The sequence below is a fragment of the Molossus molossus genome, unplaced genomic scaffold (genome assembly GCF_014108415.1).
Source record: "Molossus molossus isolate mMolMol1 unplaced genomic scaffold, mMolMol1.p scaffold_m16_p_16, whole genome shotgun sequence".
In the NCBI taxonomy this organism is placed as follows: domain Eukaryota; kingdom Metazoa; phylum Chordata; class Mammalia; order Chiroptera; family Molossidae; genus Molossus; species Molossus molossus.
This window is the reverse complement of record NW_023425351.1, coordinates 36,575,919-36,602,906: the sequence shown is the minus strand read 5'-3', so window position 1 is coordinate 36,602,906 and position 26,988 is coordinate 36,575,919. Positions and strand designations below refer to the sequence as shown.

General features: G+C 34.0%; 1 protein-coding gene across 9 annotated transcripts in view; it reads left to right on the top strand.

The window, feature by feature from the left end:
- Positions 1 to 26,988, top strand: part of TRIQK (triple QxxK/R motif containing) — a 76,752-nt gene that overhangs the window by 46,674 nt on the left and 3,090 nt on the right. For 6 of the 9 annotated variants that reach the window (XM_036264168.1, XM_036264167.1, XM_036264170.1 and 3 more), the window contains 2 exons: positions 4,346 to 4,431; positions 11,021 to 13,993. In XM_036264168.1, coding sequence (XP_036120061.1) covers positions 4,346 to 4,431; positions 11,021 to 11,134 — 200 coding nt within the window. In that variant the 3' untranslated portion in view covers positions 11,135 to 13,993. Of the gene's footprint in view, positions 1 to 4,345; positions 4,432 to 11,020; positions 13,994 to 14,647; positions 17,194 to 26,988 lie in introns of those variants that run through there. The other 3 variants (XR_004959883.1, XR_004959881.1, XR_004959882.1) reach the window with 3 other exon arrangements.

The window sequence follows — 26,988 nt, the reverse complement described above, 5'->3', positions numbered from 1 at the left end:
GGAAACACTGAATTGCTTATACATACAACTTGGGTGAAACTTAAAGACCTTATACCATGTGACTTAAAAGACAAAGCTGTGGAAATGTACTTGAAAAATTATTTTAAAAATATAAAATCAAAATAATAAAATAGTATTAATAGGATTATGATGGAGGATAGAAGCACAAATCAGTCAATCAGAAAGCCTGGAAATGGGGTGGGGTGGGGAGGGAGAGCTCTTGTTACCTATATTATGTCACAGGAAATTACATGAATATTGCCATTGAGAATAGAGAAACTAGATGACTGAGGCCACAGATTAGCTTTATAGGATCGAATCATGTTGGTTTTCCTTCATATAAAATGAAATGAGCACCCTGGCCGGTTTGGCTCAGCAGTTAGAGCGTTTGCCTGCGGTCTGGAGAGACCCGGGTTCGGTTCCCGCTAAGGGCATGTACCTTGGTTGCAGTTTGTCCCCGGCCCTGGTTGGGTTGTGTGGGTGGCAGCCACTCGATGTGTCCCTTTCACGTCGATGTTTCTCTCTCTCTCTCTCCCTCCCACTCTATCTGAACAAAATATAGAAAAATGTCCTCAGGTGAGGATAAAAAATAAAAAAATAAAATAAAATAAATAAAATGAAATGAGCAATTGCTAAATAGCTACTTCGGTTATTGCATTATTGATATAACCAAAATCAGACCCAATGTATTTAAGAAATCATCTGTATATAAAATCTTGATTATGTAAATGTATATTTTCTAAGTGTAAGTACTCAGGAGGCGGGAGCTTCAGTATGTTATTTTATATTTTTTTTACAATCATGTCAACATAAGTATTATTTTTTATTTAATCCTTTCTTGAGGATATTTTTTATTGATTTTAGAGAAAGAGGAAGGAAGAGAGAGAAACATTGAAATATTGATCAGTTACCTCCCATATGCGCCACGACCAGGGATCAAACCTGCAACCTGATTGCAAATCAAACCCATGACCCTTTGATGCATGCTCCAGCCAGCTGAACTACACCAGCTAGGTGGTATCCTTATTGAGGCCATAAAAAAAGAACATGATGGAAACCTCTTTGGATATGATGGTGGAACTAGACAACAAATGGGTCTGGGCTACCTGTCACTGCTTGAGCCAATTAAGCAGAAACACGGTTGAATCATATATGAGCGTTTATTCCATATATGAGCGTTTATTGGTATTATGGGAAAGCAGTGGGTCATCCTATGAAAATCTGCTCTGCCCTGCCCTCTTTAGCCAGCCATTTTCAAAGGGTACCTATGTGGGGAAAAGCAGGTAGACAAAAGGAAAAAAAAACATTGGGTAAAATGCAGGTGATTGCAATCATGGGGAAGTAATGTGGGCTGAGGATTGCAAATGGCGGTCACCGGTGTCTCCCCTCTGGGGTTCCAGTGCTCTGATAACCCTGTGAGTTGCCTCCAATAACTATTGGATTCTATTGCTCCAATAACTAGGCCGTTAATCTTTCCATTATGTCAAGCAGTTCCTTGTTGTTCTCCGATCAGGGAATGGACAGCATTCCTGAGGTAAACTCTCAGGGTGTACAACTCCCAGCCAGTTCAGAATGGGCTTTTCTTTCATCAGAACAAAGCGATCATGATGAACAGCAAAGGATGATTAACATTTTTTATAACTATGGCTAGTGCCCCACTATGAGTAGTTCTCCATTATTCTCTCCCACCCCTTTCAATGGAAAGATCTGGTATTAGTTATAAAGAACATAAAAGATGCTGCTACAAATGTTTTCACTGAGTAGCCTGAAACTATGTTTGACAATATCTACTTTGGGATATCATAGTCAGCAAGGAGAATGCTAAATTAATGACAGGTTCACTGTTTGGGGCAGTACCAGATGTAAAATAATTTTTAAAACCATCTGCTTATAAATACAGTTTCAAATGTTCCTATCAAATTTAATGTAAATCTAGAATATTATTCTCTAAGATTATCAGATTTGAATTGATATAGAACACATTATTTAACCAACGGTTATATGGCATGTGAAGGTGAGTGATAGATTCTTAGTTTAACATAGACTCTTTGAGGTATATTTGAATTTGTTTTTTGAGAGACCCACCATCCAGGATATTGCATACATGTATGAAAAGCATATGGATTAATATAAGATAATCTGTTTTCATTTGTTTATTTTCCCCCCATTATACCTAGAATTCTTGTAGGGCATATATGAGATAAAACAAGAATGACTTCTTGACCAAAATCTATAATCTTTACATTTCTTTGTAAATTCTCATTAGAAACTTGGTTTGGAACCCCAAGTGGGAGGCACTTGATATGTCACCATTTTCATTGTTCTGAATTGTTTCATATCTCAGCAGGAAAAATGACATGAATAGTCTGACCACTGAGATGTGAAATCAGAGTGAATATTAATTAGTCAAGGTTTTCCAGAAATATTAAATGTTTCTAATATAAAATGGGTCAGAGTAATATTCTTCTGTATTTTGTTCATTCCATAATTAAAATTTTTCATTTGATATATATTTTTACAATTGGCTCATTCTGGATTATTAGACCTGCATCATCAGATAACATTTATTAAGCTTCTGCACGCTCATACATCCAGAATGACTGCTATACAAAAGTAGTTAAGAAAATAGCATACACGCTTTCTTTTAAAAATATACCTCCAGCCAAACAAACACTTTTATGTGTCTAATGAACACAACTGTGCCATTTCTTCATTGTTCCTGTCCATTTGATTCCTCTCTGCTATTTCTAATTTTTAAAATTATTATCAATTTATTATTAATTTTTTTCCTTTTTATTGAATTTATTGGGATGACACTGGCTAACAAAAGTACACAGGTTTCAGGTGCACAGTTCCACAACACATCATCTGTACACTGTGTTGTGTGATCACCACCCCAAGGCAAGTCTGCTTCCACCACCATTCATCCCCCTTACACCCTCCTCCACCCCCACCTCCACCACCCTCCTTTCCCAGGCAATCACCACACTGTTGTCCATGTTCATAAGGTTTCTCTCTTTTTTTTTGCTCAATCTCCCTGCATAGATACATTAAGAAACATACATTGAATTTTCATGATGTATTTTAGTTTAGATTAACTGCTTTCAAATTTATTTCAGCGTGTGGAAAATGTGAAAATTAAAGGGGAAAAAAAAAGGGTAAGTTTTGGAAAGGAACTAATCACTGAAAGAGAGTAAGATGGAAACAAGGCCACATAACAATGTAAAATAGTTGAAGAAATTATCTGGTCAAATGTTAACTCCCACTTAGAATGACACTTTATACTACTATGTTGGAGACTCATTTGCCCCGGTACTTGGTTAGAGTGTGGTTAACAAAAATGTATATTATTCTAGTCAATGCTCTTGTTGTTATATCTATTTTCTTCACAGATTAATCGGTTTTATTACTTGATGGAGTCATGAGATGGTACACAAAAAAAGAAATTTAGTGACACGAAGTTTTGTTCACTTTTTACTGTGAAATGTGGTAGAGAAAACTAGTATCTAAATGTAGCTATCCTATATCTTTTATCTAGTCATATTTATTCTGTCTTATTAAGAGCAAATAAAATTTACATATTTTCTCTAATAAGTTCAGTGACTAAAATTTATTTGTATTTTTTAGTTAATTGGAAAAACAACACTTTCTCAAATTGATTATTTAAATACTTAATATAACCATAATAAAATACATTTATAATGAGCTATTATTCTTCAGTTGTGAAGACAAAGTTAACTTTACCTATTAATGGGACCTTATGTATACTTATTTATTTTCGCATTTGTTTCCAAATGCTTCCTTAAGGTTTACTGTCTGTACTCTAAACATCTTATCCTCTAAAAGAAGTTTTTACCTTTTTTATTTAAAAAAATTTTTTTTTCTTTTTGTTTATTGATGTTTTAGATACAGAGGAAGTGAGAGGGTGAGAGAGAGATAGAAACATCGATGAGAGAGAACATCAATTGGCTGCCTCCTGCATGCCCCCAACTGGGGATTGGGCCCACAACCTGGGCGTATGTCCTGGCTGGGAATCGAACTGGCGACCTCTTGGTGCATGGGTGATGCTCAACCACTGAGCCACACCGGCCAGATAGTTTTTACCTTTTTTAGTAATGACTGCACGGCAAGTCAAAAATGCCTGTCAAATCTTCTTCCTGAAAAAGTGGAGGAAGAGGACAAGTTGATCTTAGGGAGACACATTTATGGTTTCCATAACTGGGAACTACTTTGCAACTTTGTGTCCCAGTTTTATTCTATTTAAACATTCTTTGACATTTCAGATGGCTGTTAAACTAGAAGTATATATAAGCATAACTCATTGTCTGAAATTATTTCTTTCTAGGTAAACAGGATTATAAGAAAACCAAACCTATTTTACGAGCAACCAAATTAAAAGCTGAAGCAAAGAAAACAGCAATAGGCATAAAGGTACCTATTTTTGATAACTTTAAAATTTGATATATGCATGCCATTTTATTTTCTAACACTGGTTTGCATAAATGTTGAATTCTAAATGTTTTATGACATTTCAAAATCTAATTTGAATGCCAGAATCTAAGGTTTTTATAAAGAATTTACTTAATGGGAAACATCCTTCTTATCCTGAGATTTTTATCAGGTCTTAAAATAAAACACAATGTCACTTGCAGGAATCAGTTATGATTAAAGTTGCAATTTATTTTTTCCAACTACTGAATATACATTTCAGTGATTTATGTGGCCTAAATAAAAAACTCTCATTTTCAATAAATTTCATTTGACAGTTGTTTAAATTTTAGTTGTAATTATATATCTTAGATCATTAATATATGTAAATTTACTCTTTGAATTATTATTGTCTGTACTCTCTATGGTGAAATTCTAATGATGTTCCCAAATTTTTTCTCTCAGATAAACAGTGTATTAACTGCTTAAAAGGGATATGTGCAACTGAGAATATTAGCAGATATTAATCCATTGTGTTAGTACAATGAAATTCCACAAGATTATATTTCCATTATTACCCATGTCAATTCTTTGCCAAGTATTTAGAGTTAAATTAAACTATTGATAGAAAAATTAATTTGGTGGCTTTACTGTCAAGTGTGTAAAATTATGACTAGTGCATATATTTTATTTAAATGTTAAAAGGAGATTTTCGTTTTTATCTGGCAGATAAAAAATCAATTTTTCAGAGTTATAGCTTATAGCAAATGCCAAGGTATTACTACCAAGCTGTAATAGCTGTTGCACTGCCAGATGATATATTTGGTTGTCTTCCAGGATTTCCTATTATGATCATGAAACACTGCTTCTTTTTACTCCTGATTGCTGATTCTGATCAAGCATTGCCGTGTGATGCGGTGTATTTTCACAATAACAGTCTCCTCAGTTAGTGATATGTCAGTTTTTAAATTAACAAAAAAAGTAAATTGCTTTTTTAAAAGAGAGATGATTAATCTTTTGAAATTTTCTCCTAATTTCATATGAAATTTCATTTATCTTTAAGATTATTTCCATAACATAACATTTCTAAAAGTGGTATTTAATTTTTTACTTATTTTCTCTTGTAATATTACCAAGGTAATATGACACATACTTTTATCGTTCACAATGTTGTGTTTTTGTTTTTAGAAGAATATTGGGGTAGCAAACTCCACTTGTGGCACAATATAAGGAGCAACTATAAAGTAGAATTTGAAAAATAGTGCAGCTGTTTATCTGTAACTATATACCACTTTCTTATACACATCCTCTTTTTTATTTGCTCTTATAAATTTTTTAAATCTTCACCTAAGTGTATGTTTATTGACTTTAGAGAGAGAGAGATAGAGATGTGAGAGAAACACTGATTGGTTGACTCCTGTACATGCCCCCACCGGAGCCCTAGCTGGGAACTAACCCACAAGCTTTTTGTTGTACGGGATGATGCTCCAACCAACTAAGCCGCCTCTTATAATTTTTGTTATTGTTTTAATTTAAGGAAATAGCTATGTCTCCAATATCAGATAAGTCTACCTTGTAGTGCAATTATTTGTCTTTTTAAAATCAGTGTGGGATTTGTTTATCTTTTTATGAGAATTGTTTTTTAGATTTTATTTACAATTTGAAGTATGTGCATAAGAGTTTCTGACATCAGAACATAACTTTTTTTCAATAAGCTAGCATATCATTTTGATTTATATGCCTATGGGAGAAAAACCTTAACTTTAAACGTTGTTTACTTTGCTTGAAAATTTATGTAAAGAGCTCATTAAAATAATAGGAAACTTTTTAGAATCAGAACCATGGAGGTATTTTACATTTCAAATCTAGCATACTAATTAGTTTGTCCTGTCAAAGTTTGATTGGGTTGTCATTTTAGCATAGGATTTTAAATAACAAAGTTTCTTTTAGCAATTGCTATTTAATGCTATTTAATTTCCCCAGTGAGTGATTTTATCCATATTGATAATGTCAGAGAAGCAACTAGGGACTAATGAACATCAAACATGTTTGGCTCTTATCAGGTTGATATGGGATGGCCATAGTATTACAATATTTTATCACTTCCCAACTTATTCTTTAAAGTGAATTATAGTTATGGCCTTAAAATAATTTAAACCTACAGAAAATATGAATAGCTGCACGGAATAGAAAAATCACAAATGAGAACACTGAACACAAAATAAAGAGTCCTAGGATCAAATCCCTCTTCTCTTACTTTTACCTGATTTTACTGAGTTCAAGCTGGCACATTTGTGAAATGGAGATTATGCCCCTTACTTCACAATGTTGTTAGGAAAATTAAGTAATAAGATGAAAGCACTTAACATTGAACCTAGCAACATAGAATCATTTATGAATTGTGTGCAGATTAAGAAAATATTTATTTAAATCAGTTATACCTGGTTTATATAAATAAAATTTTCCTTGGATGTTTGTCATTGACCTGAAGAGCCCCTATTTCAACTAAGTCTGCATCGTGTGACTATAATATATTACAAAATGTTCTCAGTTTTGCTGTGGAGATAGTGTTATATCATAGTATTATTACTGTTGTAAAGTTTTCAAAGCATTGCATAGTTTTAATATACTTTATATATAAATTATAAAAATCTTAGTTAATCCTCTGTTAATTTAGAAATTACTATAAGAACTGTGATGTTGTAGAACCTGTAGAAAGATGAATAAGAAGTGATTGTTTTTAGAAGAACATGTACAAAAAATCATTTCCAGATTTTAATACCATGTAAAGTCAACACTGTTGATTGAGAAATCGTGAACTGGAAATATAAAGAATTTTGCAATAGGGTCCTTAACTTCAAAGGTTCTTGCTCTTTTTGTAAATGTATGTTTAGAAATAGAAAATATTTTGAGGAAACAGTCAGGATTTAGAATAAGATGTGAATATGACTGTCAAAATCTAGGATTAATTTCTATTGAGAAGCTATTTTTATTTCCTGTGTCTTACCAATATAAACAAAATGTCCTAATATATGACCCAGTAATGCAGTGAGTGCCGCCTAAAAACTATCTGCTCAATAATATGTGCTATTTGGTTGCTGTCCAATTAAGAGATATTTCAAGAATTACAAAATCACTAAAAATGTTTTTAGTACCTGTGTTTCCTAGTATTTAGAACGAACAAGATAATCGGAATCTGTCAAATGAATAGTTAATTAGTTTATTTAAAAGGTTTAGTTGATACCCTGGCCAGTTTGGCACAGCAGTTGGAGCGTCGGCCTGTGGACCAGAGAGTCCTGGGTTCGGTTTCCACTAAGGGCACGTACCTCGGTTGCAGTTTGTCCCTGGCCCTAGTGTGGGTGGCAGCCAGTCGATGTGTCTCTCTGACATCGATGTCTCTCTCTCTCTCTCTCTCTCTTCCCCTCCCTCTCCCTCCCTCTCTATCTGAAGATAAATGCAAAAGTGTCCTCGGGTGAGGATAAAAATAAAATAAAAGGTTTAGTTGAAAAGTATAATCATAATAAAAGAATTAGGATAAAAAAATTTAGGATCAAAAACTTCTCTTTTATATAAATAAAATATTCAAGTGTCAACCAGATCATTCTAACAACCCCTTCAAATGAGTCAGCTGGAAACATTTTATTTTTTGTTATTTTTTATTTAAAACTAAAATTGGCCGGGGTAGGGGGTGGGTTGTAGAGTCATAAGTGCCTACAGGTCTCTAAGTTATGGTTAGTGTCACCAGCATCCTGAAAGAAGTATTTTCTAATCTTACCATTGTTTTAACCCTCCAAGCATGCAGTTCATACAATACTCATCTTCTCACCAGAATAGGGACATTTTGAAAAAAGATCTGCTGTACCTCCCCATCCCATACATTTTAAGCCCTACCTCCCACACCATATATTGAAACTTAATTAAATTAATGCATCCTCTGAAGTTGCATTTTATGAATATTCTCTGCTTCCTACCCTTAAAACCTGTTTTTCATGCCTCTGGATATTCTGAAAATGTACAGTAAGATGATAATAGAGTTATTTGAAAAGATAAGAAGAAATCAAAAACACCAATTAGAGGTAATTATCAATGAGATGAGAATCATGGCCTCCATTCAAGAGTAAAAACGTTCTTCTTGCGTTAAACATGTGTGAATGGTCATCACAGCTGTTGAACAGTTTTGCTGTCCACTATACAGAACAAATAGATTTTGCAGTTGTGTGTCACTTGTTTATACATCCTTTTAAAATTGGTTGCTTTGTAACCAGATGGGTCTGGGAGCACAGCTGTGGCTATAAGAAAATAAATGAAACCTGTCTGCTGCTGTCATGCCCTTTAAGATGCCAAAGTGTTCCAAACTGCAGCAAGGAAGATTCACTTTCATTTGACTTTATATTGGTATATTAGATCAGAAAAATAAAATCTTAGAAAAATAGTTGACACTAAGTTTTCCAACCCTGTGGCTTTTATTAACATATATTTGTATAATTTTAAATATAAATACATGCAATTATGAAGCTAAAAATCTATATAAGGTGTCCATTTGTAATTTCAACGTTCAGGTTAACATTCCACGTTGATTATAAACCATGTTTGCTAGTTAGAGATTAACAAAAGAGAGGGGAACAAAACTGGCTATGCCCAAGCCTGATTAGGTCTGGAAGTTACAGCTTCAGACACACCCCAGAATCTCTGCCAAGAGGTTAACACACACATACACACATACACAAACACACACGCACACACACACACGCACACACAAACACACGCACGCACGCACATGCACGCGCACGCACGCACATGCACGCGCGCGCGCACACACACACACAGTTAGTAGGGAGGAAGGACTGACTTTCCAGTCTCCCTGGGGGACAACTGGTCCACTCCCTGGGCAATTCTTTTGGTAGGCACATGTGCAGATGAGCAGTAGAAAGCAAGATGGCACAGGTGGAGGTAAGCACATGCACAGTGGAAACCAGGTTACAAGGCAGAACTTTGAGGCATGCTCAGTAGAAACCAAAATGATGACCTTCAAGGAGCAGCTCTAGCCTGGGACACCTTGGAAAAGGATCAGACTGGGTAAGGAACACTAAACCTAGAAGATCCAAAAAAAGGATTGATTAGGGGGAGGGCCCAGCACAAGCCTGTGAAGCATTGGAAGACAGAGATTGGCTGCTTTGAAAAAAAGCCTACCCTCGCCCAAGCCAATGTAATAAAGTTTTAAAAGGCCCTTGGGGTTAGCCCATGTGCATTCATTTGTTCATTCACCTGCTCTCTCTCTCCATGGTAGTGGGTGGGTCCAAGTGGGGACCCAAGCACAGGCCCAAGTGCAGCTTTGGCAGTGGACGTGCAGATGGGGAAAGAGGCACAGAGAAGTTCTGCGTCTCTAGACCCTGGCCCTCCTGGGCTTGGTGAGCAGGAGTGCAGGTCTGAGGCCCCAGAGGCTGGACTTCTTCCACAGCGCAACAGAGCCGAGCTACCTGGTCGTGGATGAAACACCGGGCACTGGGGACAGTTTGTGTTTGCTCCAGTGAATCTTATCACTACCCATATCCTCCTGTTTGTGGGTCCCTGAAATGCTGTTCTCATAACTCCGTGGAAGAACCCCATTTTCACCGGCAGCTTATTTATTTTAATATTCTTAAAGTTTTTTAGTTGACATATGTTGAATTATTGATTTTGCATTTTTATGAAATGTAAAATGCATTCATGCAAATGCAAATAAATGACTGCTTCATAAAATAATGGCAGAAAGGGGTGTGAGAAATGAGTGAAAATTGGAAGGCAGTGTTAAGCCCTTTAGGATACTGAACTGGCACTATTTGCTCTTTTTTCTATATAGTCAAGTAATATGTTAATATTGAGGAAATTCTTTGATGGTGTGTATATATTTTTAAATTTTATAGACTTTTTGAAACGTAATATGAGTTTTGCCATTTTATACAAAGTAAATTTTTCTGGCCATCAGTTCAATAAAATTGATTAATATAATCCACATTAAATCACTAAAGGAAATATCCAGAGCAATCTTTCATAGTTGTGATCATGCTGTATCATGCTTCCTGCGCTGAGTACTCAGTTTTGTCCTACCACATTATAAACTATAGAATTTAGAATATAAAAATTAGAGGTTCAACAAAATAATATTTAATAAAGATGTTTAATTTTTTTAAAAATCTCAAACTGCTATAACTAATAATAAATTCATTGAAGCAAGAACTAAAGTTAAACATGACCAAATAGAGAACAGATGAACTTTGTAGGTACAAACTACATTGCTTGCCCGCAACATTTCGATATGTAAACTATGCAAATATATTTAAAACTATAAATGTTAATTTTACTGTTAATGAAACACAAATTAAATAAAAATAATAACAGAAGCGACTCACCCACTGATGTACTTGCCACTGAAATAGATATTGTCAAAAACAGAATAAGCTTCTTAATGGTAAAAAGTGTTCAAACGAATGTGATTATTAGGTTCAAATTGTTCATTCTAGACTGGAATTAATATGGTTATTTTATCTGATGAAACCGATAACATTATCCAATCTTCTTTTATCAATTTCACGCCTGTATTTTTCTTCCTTAGGAAGTTGGCCTTGTCCTTGCGGCTATATCGGCCCTCCTACTGGCGTTCTATGCTTTCTTTTACCTCAGACTGTCCACAGACTTTGACCCTGAGCTGGGACCTGATGAAGATTAGCTGAGCAGCAATCAGTGCATTATAACGGAATAATTTTATAAAAGGACCTCTTGGGAACAGTGCTTTCTGAAGTACCGAAACTATAACATCTTGAATTCTTTCTGCTGGTATTTTCAGTTTGCAGAAATATCTTTTCAAATAGCTGCATAATACATCAAGAAAAGAACCTTAACCTAGCAATGTAGTGTAATGTATGCTACCGAATACTTTCATAAATCTTTCTACTTACACAGGAAACCTTTTCATGGTACATTTAGATAAAATGGAAAACAGACCCCAAACCCTTCAGATGTTTTAGCCAATCTACGTGTATAACTCCATCACTTGTAGATTACTACGTCTATTTTTGTTCAGAAGTAAAAGTGCATGTCCTTATTTACAGAAACATACTCATCACATTAGAAGCCGAAGAAGGAACAAAAAGTCGTAGGAAAATTTTCATTTTACCAAGAAGTCCTGCTTTCTTTCCAGACATATTTTGTATCATTAGAGAGACTATCTGCACATACAGCCACAGTAATCTTTTTCCTTCTTTGCCAACTGTTCAGTGCACATGTGCTCCATCAGAAATGGCACCTGGATGACAGAAGCGCAAAGAGCCACATATGTCTCTAAAACAGAGTTTCTTTCCTCTTAGGCTGTCTAAACGGGTGTGAGTAGAAAGTTCAGTTGATCTTGATTTTAATTAACTTATTAGTCTATTAATATAAACTTGGAATTCTATTTTAATTATGTTGTTCTGGCTGCTTGCAGTATCAGTTTGCTTCTCTTGTCAGGGATGGATGTAGCAATCTGTCATTTAATTGTGCAGTCTTTTTCACTTAACAGTAATAGAAGTCCTACCTTCTCGGAGTAATTTTCATGGGTTATCTCTTAAAGCTGAACAATACAAAGTTATTTTACAAAATTATATTTTGTTTCTTGACAGATAATCAGAATTCTTTCATGAAAAATAAATAGAAGAAAATATGTCTCATTAAGTGGCGTATGCAGTTTTCTGTTGATATAATTTTTTCAAGCTATTTTGCATTTGTTACAATATAATGACAAATATACTCAATATTTTTTACTGGTAATGGAATTTCTTCACATTTCTTCACATGAATACATAAGCTTAGAAAATGGAAAAATATGTGTTTACTGTTAGAGTTGTTAGCTACTACCTTATATAAAAATGTATAGAAAAGGAATAGTTTTAAGTATGTGCACAAAATGTTTTATAGTATATACATTCTATTTATGAAGAGTAAGAAAAATGTTAAGATTGTTTTCATACTTGCCAAGGGAAGAAAGGTTTCATAAATACCCTACGTATTCTTTGAGACTTTGCAAATAGTGGATGTGACTCTAGCATTATGTTCTGCAGATTGTTTTCAAGTGGCATAATTATTCATCAGTGTGAAAACAGTCACAATTTCCGATATCCTCACAAATTATTATGCCAAACATCTGAGGGCAAAATTTAGACAGTGTTATTTACTGGATTCTTCCCCTTGAAACTTGAAATCACAAACTCAAGAGACAGACCAAGAGTTCTTATACACTCACCACAGCAGACCAATCCAAATGGCATTTTTAAGAAAGGTTACAGCATTTCATGCCATGTGCTATGTCTGTTTGTGAAGTGGGTGGCAAGGGGATATCCAAGCTGGCATTTTGGATATGATGGGCCTTTTACTTTCCCAAGTGACATGCCACATGTCAAGAAATACTTTTTTCCCACTCCTATCACATTTACGTGAACAATTTTCATTTAGTTATTTCCCCTCCCATATGGTATTAAAAACAGTCCTATTAAATAAAATTATTGCTAATTTCAGTGGTAATTTAAATGAGAGGATATGTAAAAATTGTTTATAAGACACCAATTCAAGTGAGATATAACAGAATTTGCAGTATATAAAATAGATGATTATACTTTTGGAAATGTCTGGATATTTATTACTCTGAAAAAACTTCACTATCCTGTTCTACTCTGGAGGTATTCTTTAGGGGGAAAATGTTCTTTTCTTTTAAAAAAATGAAGACATAATCAATATGCAACATTATATTAGTTTGAGGTACACAGCATAGTTATTGGACAAAAATGTTCTTTCTGACAGTAATAACTATTAGTCTAAATATAGTATAACAGTTGAGTTTCATTACCTAGTTTTCTGATACCTTGAACCTATGGCTAGTCACTTGTGTGACTGATGGACTTATATAAGTCCCAAAGGCTAAATTCTGATTTTAATAAATGGCAGGTAAAGTGAGACAATATATGTTTATATAACACTGTTTTTGTGAAGTGCAAATATTTCATACTCACATTAACTGGGAAGCAGCCAGTCCTCTGTAGAGAAATCCCAGATTGAAGTCTGGTTTCAATCTTTGAAGAGGTGGTAGTCAGCCTGCAGTTTCAGGGGACTACACTTTTGAATAGTAAGTGGTGTTTGGCATAAATCTGAGACTGGCACCAGATGTAAATTTTAAGCATGGGTTTTTCCCCTTCAATAATTGACTGCTCAGAGTAATTCAGAAGACAAAAACAGAAAAATTATAATGACTTTTCAGAATGTTAGAATCTGTTAACATATTCTGCAGAATAAATTGCAACTAACGCAGCAGACTTAACATATAGGCTATTTGAATGAGCTTGAAGGGTTGCTGCTTACTTTGCATACAAAATAAAGAATGTAAAAATTATTTGAGAAAAAAATGTAAAAATATAACCTCATCTAGAATTTCTTTGAAAACAAATGAACAAAAAGCCTATCTTAGTACCAGCATAGGTTTTGTTATTTTAATACTTGACAATTTTTTATCTTTTCAACGTTTCACCAAGACAGAGGGAATATTCCAATCACAACCAATGATTGCAAGATACTGTAATATGTTTTTACTAATTTTTGTAATTTCAATAATATATAGTGATTGCACATATTTATTAAATGCAAGTTAAAATTTCTGTTTATAGTTTTTAGTTCTTTCAGAGTCTGGCAGAGTTTTTTCGTATAGTGAATGATCAAAATTATTTGCACTTAATATATGAAACTTAAAACTCACAATATTCATTAACTCAACGTTTAGCATTTGTGGTCATTGGTTGTATTGGGACATATGTGTGTTTCATCTTGGTTCTTTTTATTATCAAGACAACTAATATTACAGTGACTGTGGAGTAGAGGGATGGCTATTTTCTAGGAAACCAAATGTGCTATTTTTATCTTGTTAAAAACCATACTCAGTGTTTTTAATAAAACTTAGTATACATCTTAATTCCCAACTAAAGTAAAACTAAATTTTCAGTATAACATTTATATTCATATGAATACTAAAGCACTATATTTTCCATATTCTAAAATTTGTAGTCAGTGATAATTCAGTAGTGCAAATTATGCTTTAGATAAACTTCAGAAGCAAACGTCTATAAACTTAAATGTTAAATTTTAATGTGTTTTTTTCTTTAACATAAGGTTGTCAGGTCAAAGACTATCTAAAATAATTTTCTTTTTTTCTTCTTACTAACAGTTAGGTTTCTTTACACTTACCTGAGGCTTCTCTGGGGAGATTTCTACCACTTCTCCCTTAGCGGCACAGGCTTCTTTCATTACAGTGGCTCCAATGAAGCCTGGATAGAACGCTGCTGGCTAGAGTTTGTTGCATTGACACTATACCCAGAATTCCTGCAACCCACAGGAAAAAACTGTAGCCGATGAATTCCGCACCTACAGAAACATTTTTAGTGTTTTGTACAGGGTTTAGCTATACAGGTAAGTATACAGGGAATGGAGTCACTGAAGGAACTACAGCAGTGTGGAAACACCCACTTAGAACGTGGAACTGCTGCTGTATTCTGCATTTGCCTCCTTGTTAATTTTTTTTTTTTATCACCAGCAACAGATTTGAGATCCTTATTTCTAGAAAAATAAGATACTTTAAATGCCAGAAGATTTTTTGATGACAGCACCTCCCCCTATTCTTCATTTTTCACAAACAACAACCAATTTGGTGGGGAGGCAGCCAAAATTTGAGGTACCGATGCCTCTCGAACAGATGTCACACCATTATTTTTTAGCTCGTTTGGATGAATAAACATGTTAAACTGTGAAGTATTACATTTTAGATTTTTTTTCATTAAAAAAAAAAAAGACAGTCTGTTTACTGTCCTAATTGAGACAACAATCCTGTGGTTGCCAGTTTTGGCAGTCATAACAATGAACTATAAATATTTGGACCAACCAAGTAAATGGTGACTATAAAGGCTAGAGCACGTGTAAAGTTCTGTTTTTACGACACCCATCTTAGCACGGCGTTTCCACCCCCTGACTTCTTTAAATACAATTGTTTGTGTAACTGAAGTTTCATAGTAAGCCTTAAAGAAATAGATTTCAATATCTAATTTCATTCTAGTTTATCGTCCTTTTTAGTGTTCAACTATCCATCTGCTTGTAACAAATTGTTTCTGTGATTGCTCTATCGAATGTGACAAGGCAGGTCAGTGGATTGCCTAACCTGTGCATCCTAGGATAACACAAAATTCAGAGGATTTTTTTTGTCTTCAGTTTTCCTATTTATAAAGAGAGAGATTAAAAACATTTAAAAGTCTCTTACATTTCAGCAGTTCATTTATCAAAAGAAGAGTTTATAGATAAACAGTGGTGAGATATCACTTGCAGTAGTGGCCATGAGGAGATCACAATCTCAGCCTTTGTTAGGATGCTTGACATAAAATAACAGTGTGGGGGAAGTTGGTAGATCAAGGAGATATAATTCAGATATAAAAAATTACCGCTCTAGTTTCCAAACATGTGTAATCCAGACAGGAAGTGCCCTTCGAGGCATCTTATTTGAGTGCTCTTGTCCCTTCTCCTGCTCATCACCTTCTTTCCTCTGCCTCAGTTCTCAATTCCAGGCCATCTCTAACCTGTCTTTTCTTGGGCTATATGAACCTCACTTCTCCTTTGTTGTACTTAATTATGTACTTACTGTGTTAACTGCCTCTACTCTTTTACTTAGAATCAGCATCGATCCTTACCTATTTTGTCCACTATCTCTGACTTTTTTACCTGCTTTCTTTTTTACTAATCACATGCATGACACAAAACTACAGAGACTAGTATAATGAACCTCAAGTCTACCCATCACCTAGTGTCAACAGTTACCAATGTTTTGCTGCTTATATATTTCCCACGTTTTTTTTGTAACTTTAGGTATTTTAAAGCAAACTTCAGATATGATGATGTTTTACCTATAAATATTGCAGTATAAATCTCTGACAAGAACTTTGGTGTTATATTTGTTATTTGTTGTTTTTTCCCTTGCATTATGAAGAAGCTATTGTCACAGCTAATCAAATTAAATAGTTGTTATTAACATCATATGTTACCAAGGCCATATTCAAATCTCCCTCATTGTCTCTAAGATGTCTATAATACATTTTGAATCAGCATCTGTATTGCATTTGGTTGTATATCTCTTATATTTTATACGATAACAAACCTTTTTTCTTTAATGCTGTTGGTTTGTTGAAGAAGCTAAGTTATGTGTCCTTTATTCAACATTCTAGATTTGCTTTTTTTATCGTGTTAATCATTTAGTTCTCTACTCTTCCTATTTTCTGTAAACTATCTTAGGTTAAATTATATCCCAACAAGTTTTTTGTTATTTAAGGCAAAAATATTTCATAATACTTAATGAGACACATAATATCTGGTTGTCTCACTTACTGTGATGCTAAAATTTATCAGTGGGTTCATGTGGTAAAAACCTGATTGCCTCCAAATTACGGTTCTACATCAGCATTTTACCTAAAGCTTTTAGCATCCATTTATAATTGGTTCCTAGGTTCATTATTTTATTAGGCATTGCAATTTTCTGCTATTCTGTCAGCACTATGAAGTGGAATTATTAAAATATATAATAAACAGGTTGGTTTAAAGTAGATCTCATGCAGGAAAGGATAGATGAATACTTGAGTTTTATCAAATTTCAGAGTAATGGGTTAGTCTTCTCTAACGATGACCACTGAGGATTTGTCATGCTATTTGCCATTGTTCCTATGATTGCTGTCATTATTGTAAAGTCATAGATTTACATATGTGAAGTATGTTTCAACCCATTGCAATGCTCGTTCTTTTCAGTACTGAAGTGAGAACTTCATTATCATGCTTAATGTTCGAAGTATTCTCATTAAAATCATGAAAGTTTTGTGCTGTGACATTATTTTACATTTTTTACAAAGCACTGGCCGGAGCAATCAGGAGGAATAAGTGGTAAACATGGAAAATATCTAATATTTTTAGATTATATAATTGACTAGAAACTAAGAAAATACTGAGTAAGATTTATATAACATGTTTCACTTGAAAATCAATAGCTTTAGCTATACAATAATTATATAAATATCATAATATAAAAAATACTTTACAGTCACAATCAAAATTATGAATTGCCTAAAAAGTCAAGAAGAAATATGAAGAATCTTCATTGGACAAAGAACATTACAGGGTGAAATGTTATTAATAAAACTTTAATATAAAAGAGACCAGCTGTCTCCTAGGATGAGATGATTCAACATTATATAAATATAATTTTTCTTCTAATCTGGAACCAGAAAAGAAAACCTAAATTCACTTGATATTAATGTGAATTGTAAAGTTATTTAATTGAAATAATATCATAGTCTAGGAAAAGTAGACAAACCAAAATAAAAAGTACAGTGTCCAGGACTAGATTAAAATAAAAAGATTTATGTAGTGTCTCATGTAAAAAGATAATTTATTAAATTTATTGAAAAATAAATATTTATTAGAAATTAAAAAATTTAAGTTATTGCCATGACTTAAAGCAAGATGAATTTCTGATGATATATCTGGTTTCTATATGAAATAAATGAAACCATAAAAACCATTAGAAGAAATGGCGGACATTTTTAGAATATTTAATAGGGAAATTATTAGTATTGATTCATGAGTCAGAAATAATAAAGGAATTACTGTTGGATTATAACACATTAAATTAAAATACCACACCCAGCTGGTGTGACTCAATGGACTGAGTGTTGTCCCAGGGACTGAGGTCCTGGTTTGAGTCCGGGTCAGAGCACATACCCAGGTTGCGACTCGACCTCCAGTAGGGGGCGTGCAGGAGGCAGCTGATCAGTATCTCTCTGTCACATCAGTGTTTCTATCCCTTTCTCTCTCTCGAAAATCAATAAAAACATTAGAAAAATAAAATATTACATGTAGTACCCAGTGCTAATTAAAGATGTGAGTTTTTCCTCACATCTTTATGTATGTCTCTTTCATATACTGCTAAGGGGAAAGGTAATCTCACCTTCTGGAAGACACTTGCAGTGTATGTTAAAAGTCTTAAATATCATATATACTTTAGAAATTTATTTTAATATAACAATGCCTATAATATACAAAATGTACAAAGTATGTTATCCATGGCAGTGTTCATAACATCAAAAGAAACAAAAACAGAGCAATGTTGTCCTGGCTGGTTTGGCTTAGAGATTAGACTCAGCGTTGGCCTAAGGATGGAAGGACTGAGGGTTTGATTACCAGTCAAGGGCATGTACCTGGGTTGCAGGTTTGATTCCAGGCCCCAGTCACAGGAGGCAACCAATTGACGTTTCTCTGTCCCTCCCTCCCTCCCTCCCTCTCTCCCTCCCTCCCTCCCTCTCTCCCTCCCTCCCTTCAACTCTATCTAAAAGTCAGTGGAAAAATATCCTCTGATGAGGATTAACAAATAAAAAAAAAAAAGCAATGTAAATGCCCAATGTAAATGACTAATGTTACATCTATAAAATAAAATGTGATGGATTTATTAAAATAATATATAATTATACCTACTGACAAAGGTAAAAGCAGTGATCAAAGATTACATGTGATATGATTCTGTTTTATTTCACTATACATGTCTGTATATATGTGTGTCTATGAATGTGTTGGAAGAATATTTAACAAGGAATAAACAGTATTTGTCTTTGGTTATTGGGTCATAAGTGCTTTTCTTTATATTGAGCAAAACCTTCAATCTCCACTATTCAGGAAGGACTACAAGGGAATTTGTTTAGTGAACTACATCATGAGTCCAGAGACCTGTTAGGTGTCTTGTTTTTTTTTAAATTTTTTTATTTTTTCCATTATATTCTATTATTTCATTTAATAATTATTGTGCACTTATCAGGTACTAAGAAGTCATTTTCACAATTCCCTGTCTATATGCATTGTAAGTAAGAACACGTGGTTCTTTCTTTTACAGTGAAAAATTGAAGAATGCTGTAGAAAGGAGCTGATTTTGAGTTTATTGATTGTTTATTTAAAAAACAACAACAAACCTTTTCTGGGAATTTGCTACATGCCAGAACTGTTCTTTGTCCTTACCACAAGTCCATGAACCTTAAAAATAGAAACAAAAGAGTACCCTTGCCGTCATACCATGGTCTTGAGAGATGGTAATGGTTTAATCAAACAAACAAATGTCACAAAGGTGAAAAGGTATTCCAAGAGAAAAAACCAGTAAAGCGGTACGAAAACATATTAGTGCTTGCGGCTGGTGTCTGGAATACAGAGTGTATTTGGTATACAGTGGGCTGGAACGTTGTTTGTTAATGTTTCTTTGTGTTCATTTCACCTTCTTAACTTCTTTTACTTAAAACCATTTTCTCTTATTTAATCTAGAACATGCCTACATATTTATCCTTCAAGATTTGTCTGTTTTCAGATTTTCCTGGATTCACCTGAAGTTCCCAACACCTCCCACCCAAGACTAAGTTAAATGGTTGTTCTCTGACTTTCACAAAATTTATTTCATGATAAATACTCATTTATGTGTCTCATTATGGACTCTAGACTGGACTGGACTGGATAGGTTACTGAGGACTCTGAACTGGAATCTGAGGTTCTGAAGGAAGAAACTTTAAGATATTGATGTTATCAAATAAATAAGCTAGCGTTTTGTTTTTTTCCAAGAAATTTTGACACACTCTCTGATGAAACTCCTAAAGCAGAAAAGGATTTTCTTTAAACACATGGCCCTCCTGTACATAATTTTTATTTATTAACAAAACATACTGAAATGCATTAAGAGAAATTATATACATAGGTAGCTAAATCAGACTTAGAAACACATAATTCTGAGAGCTTTTTGAAATTTCAATGTATACATTATTTTTCATGAATGCAGTGATTACATCTGATTCCCATTTACTCTCTGTGTTTTTTTAATCTGAAATGATAAAATAATGTTTTAAAAGCACTGGCCAGCATGGGTCAGTTGGTTGTCATCCTCCCATGCACCGAAAGGTTGCCGGTTGGTTCCCTATCAGAGCACATGCCTGGGTTTCAAACAGGATCCCTGGTAGAGGGCATGCAGGAGGCAGCCCATCGATATTTCACTTTGAGATTGATGTTTCTCTGTCTCCTGTCCCTCTCTAAAAATCAATAAACCATTCTTTAAAAAAAAAAGAAGCACATACTATATATCTACATGTATGTTGCTACAAGAATAATAATCAGATGAATACACATATAAAGTAGGGTCCAGCTTACTGACATTTGATAGTGTTTGACCATTTTAATTTTTGCTATTTTGAAGAGTATATGAAGGTATTTCATTTAAAATTTTTTATATTTCTAATTATCTTTGTCATTGTACTTAATTTTACCATTGATTCTCTAAAGGTTCCAAGTATAAATTTTTTTTCCTTTATTGATTAAATTTAGAGAGAGAGAAAGTGAGAAGGAGAGAGAAAGAGAAACATCGATGAGAGAGAACATCGACTGGCCGCCTCCTGCACGCCCCCCACTGGGGATCGGGCCCACAAGCTGGGCATGTGCCCTGACTGGGTATTGAACTGGTGACCTCTTGGTGCATGGGTCGACACTCAACACTGAGCCATACCAGCTGGAGAAAGGTTTCCAACTATACTATCCTGTCATCTGTAAATAGAGAATTTAAATTGCTTTTCTCAGCCCTTATTTGGATTTTCCCTTTAATCCAAGTGTTATTTAATTTATATATATACATATACATATATATGTATATATATGTGTATATGCATGTTTACAGGGAGAGGGGCCTGTTATTTAAATTTTAACTTTTAAGTTCAAATTTTGCCACACTGTAAGCAGAATGTTGTTTACAATATTTCTATTTTATGGACCTTGATGATGTGTTCCATTTCACCTAATATATAACTAATTTTGTAAATGATTCATATACCTTAAAAACTTGGTGTCTTCTGTTATGATGCAATGTTCAATATTGGTACACAAAATCTACCTATGATTTATAGATCTTCTATATTCTTACTTATTTGTCATCCATTTGACTTGCCTGGTACTAAGATTCTCCATGCATCTTCTCTAGTTTTTGCTTTTTTAACATGATTTCTCTGCTATTTGTTGTATTGATATTCATAGCTTTATATCTTTATTGTGAGTTTTGACTTTTAGCATTATAGAGTATTTTTGCTGTTCTTTGGCCTGAATTCTGTTTTTCTTATATAAATATCACAATTCCTGCTGTCTTACAGTTTCATTTTCCTGATACATGCTTTCCTGTAGCTATAATTTCAACTTTTTAAATTACTGATGTTAGGTGTGTCCCTTGCATAAAACCAGAGTTGAAATTTGCTTTATGAACCACTTTGAAATTATTTTCTTGTAATAGATGAGTTTAGCCCATTCACATTTTTGAGATGGCTAATAAATTGGTATCAATTATGTAAATAATTTTATGTTATAGTTGCCATATGTATTTTGTCACATTCTGTTTCTATAGTTGGTGTGTCTTTGCTTTAAAAAATATTTTGGTATTTTTGAACACTGGTATTTTTATTTAGAGGTTTCTCTTATATTTATACCTTTGTAGTGCCTTGAAATTTAACTTTTTATAAATAATGTTTTATTCTGTGGACTGTCAATCTTACATGATATCCTTGACTCTGATTCATTTTCTATAAAGCAGTCAATAATTTTATTCTATCTCCTTTATCTTCCCTTCTTCCATTTTTACTTGTTTTCTTTCTACTTTGCCCGAACATACCATATGTAACACATAACATTCATACACAATTTTTTTACCCACGCTACTACCCTCTTTTTGGGTATTTAACTCATATTAAAAATATGAAACACTTGTCCTCACTTCTTTTGCCAAAATTTCCCAGGTTGTTTTCTAGTTGAAAAAAGCTCATCTAACCAAGGACTGGTTTATGTGTAAAGCATCCCCTGGATTTGTTGTAGACTTTTAAAATTGTTTTTCTATTACCTTGACACTTGAGGGGCAGTTGGATTATAAAACACTTGGTTTGCAATTTCTTTCCTTGAATTTCTTTAAAATGTTGTTCCACTGTTGCTTTGTTTTGTATATTGCTTTTGAGAAGTTTGATACTAGCCTATTTTTTTTACCCCGGTAAATAATTTGATCTTAATGCCTGAATACCTTGAATGTTTTCCCCCTTAAATTCTAATTGTTTTTCTAGTGCCTCAGAGTTTATTAAAATAGTTTAAAATTTTTCTTGGATTATAGTTTTACAAATTGGTTATAGCACATGTTTTATTTTTCTTCTTCAGAGATTTTGGTTATGTGGACGTTGACTGTCTTCCATTTCAACCATTCTCTTTTTGACCCTTTAATTTGTTACTTTGCCTCATTTTATTCTCGTGTTTGGTATCCTGCTTTTCTTCAAAGTGTCTTGTAAGTTTCACTGTAATTTATTATACTGTGGGTACCTTTTAATTTATTCTTTATTTCTGAGATGGACTTGTTCCTCTTCAATTTCTTTACTGAAATCAATCAACTTTTATTTTATTTCATTTCCCCCCCACTAATGGTCTGAACATTTAAGATTTCTGATCCTAGTTTATATTTATATATACATTTTTATATATATCTGCATATCTACATCAAATCTTCAAACTCTGTTTTGAGGATTTTAATTGAGGAAAAAATCATGTTAGAGTATTATTCTGTTTTGTGATTTGGTGTTTTTTTTTTCTTCTTTTCTGGTAAGGAGCTGGGGTATTTTGATTTGAATTTTCTGTTTTCTTCTTTTATTTGCTTTGCATAAGGTTGGGTTCATTTTTTTTTTTCCCCATTCCTAGTCATTTTGGGGGTAGAGTTTGTAGTATAGGAGTGCCTACGTCCATCAGCCTAGTGAGGCCATTTTCTTTGAATGGAAGCTCTTAGTGATATAGAGAGAGGTAAAGGGTCGGCACGCCTGGTTTCTCTTTCATGTCTGAAAGATCCTCAGTTTTCCTCTCTTCTTTCTCATTTCAGCTACATCCTCAGGCTATAACTTTACTTTTATGATTCTCTCCAAGAAAAACAATACTTTTGAGGCTTCACTACCAATCCATTTCAAACCTTTTTCTTCTAGCTGGTACTGTGAACGAACAAATACCAGACCCCCAATTTTGCCACCTCGTGTTGTACTTTATTTTTTCTGGATCTATGCCTTTTCTGTGTGCTCCACTTTTTAATAATGCCTTTTAAGCTTTCTCTTTCTCACTTTCCACACTTACAGGCTTGTGTTAGCCTTAGGAGGTCTGTTGGAATTTGATGTTTATGTCTCTATTTATAGGTAACTGGATTGTGGAATTTTCTACTTCAAGTAAGGCTAAAGGCTTGAGTCATTTGTGATTTTATTTACACTCTTTTTGATACTGTTATTTTGCAGGAGGACTTGAGAGATTCAGGTTCAGGAGGACAGCATTGTCTACAGTCCCATAATTTCCTAAGAAATAAAGTTTTGAAATTGACCATTTTCTAGGATAAATGTATAAAGTCACCTTGGATTTATTTTCTATAGGTTTTATTATATTTTGAATTTAAAAATGTTTTTGTGTCTTTAACTTGCATATCCCTAATGAAACTATATTTTTCTTTTTTTTCTTTATTGATTTTTAGAGAGAAAGGAAGGGAGAGGGAGAGAGAGATAGAAACATCGATGAGAGAGAACATTGATTGGTCACCTCCTGCATGCCCCCCACTGAGGATCAGGCCCACAACCTGGGCATGTGCCCTGACCGGGAATCGAACCAGCGACCTCTCAGTGCATGGGTTGACGCTCAACCACTGAGCCACACCTGCCAGGCAAACTCTGTATTTTGAGGGGAGGGATCTTATAGTTTTAATTTTCACCATAGTACTTAGTATAATAACCTACACATTATAATTTCTCAATAAATATTAAATATTTAGTTATTAAGGCTATCATTTATTGATATAAGAAAACCTTTTTCTATAAGAATTTGTAAACAAAACATTTGGGTTAGTTATACATCTCTTAAAAGAGATTTTTAAGGTACATTAATATTGAGAAATATCTTCTAAAACAAATAAAATATGCTTTTTTTAAATTTCCTAAATAAATTTCTTAAAAAGAAGTCATATTCTAAAGGAAAAACCAATCTGAGAATGTATTCTCATGGAAAAAATGGAAAAAATAGAGACTTAAGTAATTTCTTCAATACATATTTTTTCTCAATAACTTCTTTGTAAAAAACAAATGAAAAGCCATAAATTTTGTTATTTATTTTTATCATGTGTAAATATTGAAGCAGCAAACAATAAGAAAATATAATGCATCATTGTAATATTTATTCATTTATTTAAATATAAACTATGTGTTTTAATAATCATAAATTGCCTGGTGTCAGGTTGTTCCCAGTAATGAGCAGACCAAGAGATGGCACTTTTTTTTGAAATTCTAATAAACTATTCCATGAGCCGTCTTCTTTTGTGAGCATGGTTACCCCTTGAAACGATATATAACAGAAAAGCAGAGCTGAAATGATGTAAAACCTCACACGAGGGTTTTTAGGGTTGGAATAGAAAGCCACTCTGCTTCATGGCTAGATCTGAACACTAAAGTTAAGAAGTAATTTCAAATCAATCTGTAGAAAGATTTTACCTCTGATCATGAGCAAACAGAGACCCTCTCTCCAGTAGGTGTCAGGAGTCATGTGATGGACACTAATGATGTCTGTTGCCTTTTATCATCTGTCAGGAACAAGTCACATTTATTTCCACACAGACAGTAAGGACATTTAATGAAACAAAACAGCATTATTGAGCTCCATGTTTCCCAAACTTCTTTGGTCCTAGAAATGAGGCTCCAGGTTCATTAAATTGTGGCTTGTGGAGGTATACCACAATTATATTTTATTGAACCAAAAATTATAATAAGATCCCGACTCAAGGCTTTCATATGCACTTACCCGTCTCTCTGTTTCAAAAGTTTAAATGCAGTTAACATGGTAGTTTTGTTAGTCTTTAATATATAATTGTATGTTCATTATAGAAAAATACAAAAAATAAGCCCTGGTTGGGTGGCTCAGTTGGCTGGAGTGTCGTCCCCTACACCAAAAGGTTGTGGGTTTGATTCGCAGTCAGCTCAGGGCACATACAGGTTGCAGATTCATTCCCTGGTGGGGGCATGTACAGGAGGCAACCGATTGATGTTTCTCTCTCTTGCTCCCTTTCTCTCTCTCTCAAATTAATAAAAATATATCCTCAGGTGAGGATTTAAAACAAATACAAAAAGTAAAAAATTCAGCCCAAATCATATTATCCAGAAATATTCCCTAATAATGTTTACATATTTATTATTTTGCTTTTAACCTTCTAACTTTTATGATACATTCATATTGTTATAAAAATATGCAGTTTATCTGTTCTAAGGGCTCTACAGCCTATGGCTACAGTAGTACCCAAATTTTTGCTGTCTTTAATCAAAAGATGCACAAATGTAGACACGGACCTACGATATTGTCATATTCTTTCCTATTTATTCATTCACTCAACAAATATGTATTACACTTCTACATGCAAGGTACTTTTCAGAAGTGGAAATATAGCAGTGAATTAAAACTAATAAAATCTCCGTCCACACAGAACTCATATTCTGGAGGAATAAACAAGCAGAGATGAATTAAACACATGAACATAATACAGATATATAAACATAACATGCCGGGTGCTGAGAAGTGCTATGAAGAAGAAGAAGGTGGGGAGGCAGAGAATAAGAGTCCCCAGTCGTCCTACTTGCTCTACTACAGCGCAGTCCAGACTGTTCTTGATTCCTTCCAACGTGCTTGACCTGAGGGCTTTTGCCCTGACTACAACTTCCATGTGACTCACTCTGTCACCTCTTCCTAGTCTTTGCTCAAATGTCACCTTCTCAATGACCTACCCTATTTCACATTGCAACCTGATGCCACCTGTCCTACCCCAGCACTCACCAGCCACTTGCTACAGTCATACTTACTCACTCCTTAACACTTTTACTTTTGAACATTCTGCAGTTTACGTAGTTATTATGCATATTGTCCATTTTCAGTCTCCCTCCACTGGGATGTAAGGTTCAAAAGAACAGATTTTTGCTTAGTAATTAATATGTTACATGTTCTAAACCTAGTACCTGACATATAAGTTCAAAATAAGAAAATATGTGTGGAATGATTCATGTGATGTTGAATAGGAGCTTGCATACCTAAGACTTGAGTTTTAGGGGGAAAGTCCAGGCTAAGAATACAAATTTTGGAGTCATATAGGGTGATATTTTCAGTCGTAAAATTGGAAGAGATCTAGGGAATGAATAAAACTAGAGAAAAGGAGAACTCTTCGGAAAATCTTTAGGTATGCCAATACTAAGAAATCCGCAAGATGAGAAATCTCCTGTGAAGAAGGCTTAGAAAAGTATATATTAACAGTAAAAAGAAAAGAAAATGAGCATGGCTTCCTATGATTCAAGTGAAGAAGGAGTTTCAATAAAGAAAATGTGAGCAAATTTGAAATATTTATTTATGTTTATCATTCTTTTGGTATTACACTGCAAGATAACCTCTGTA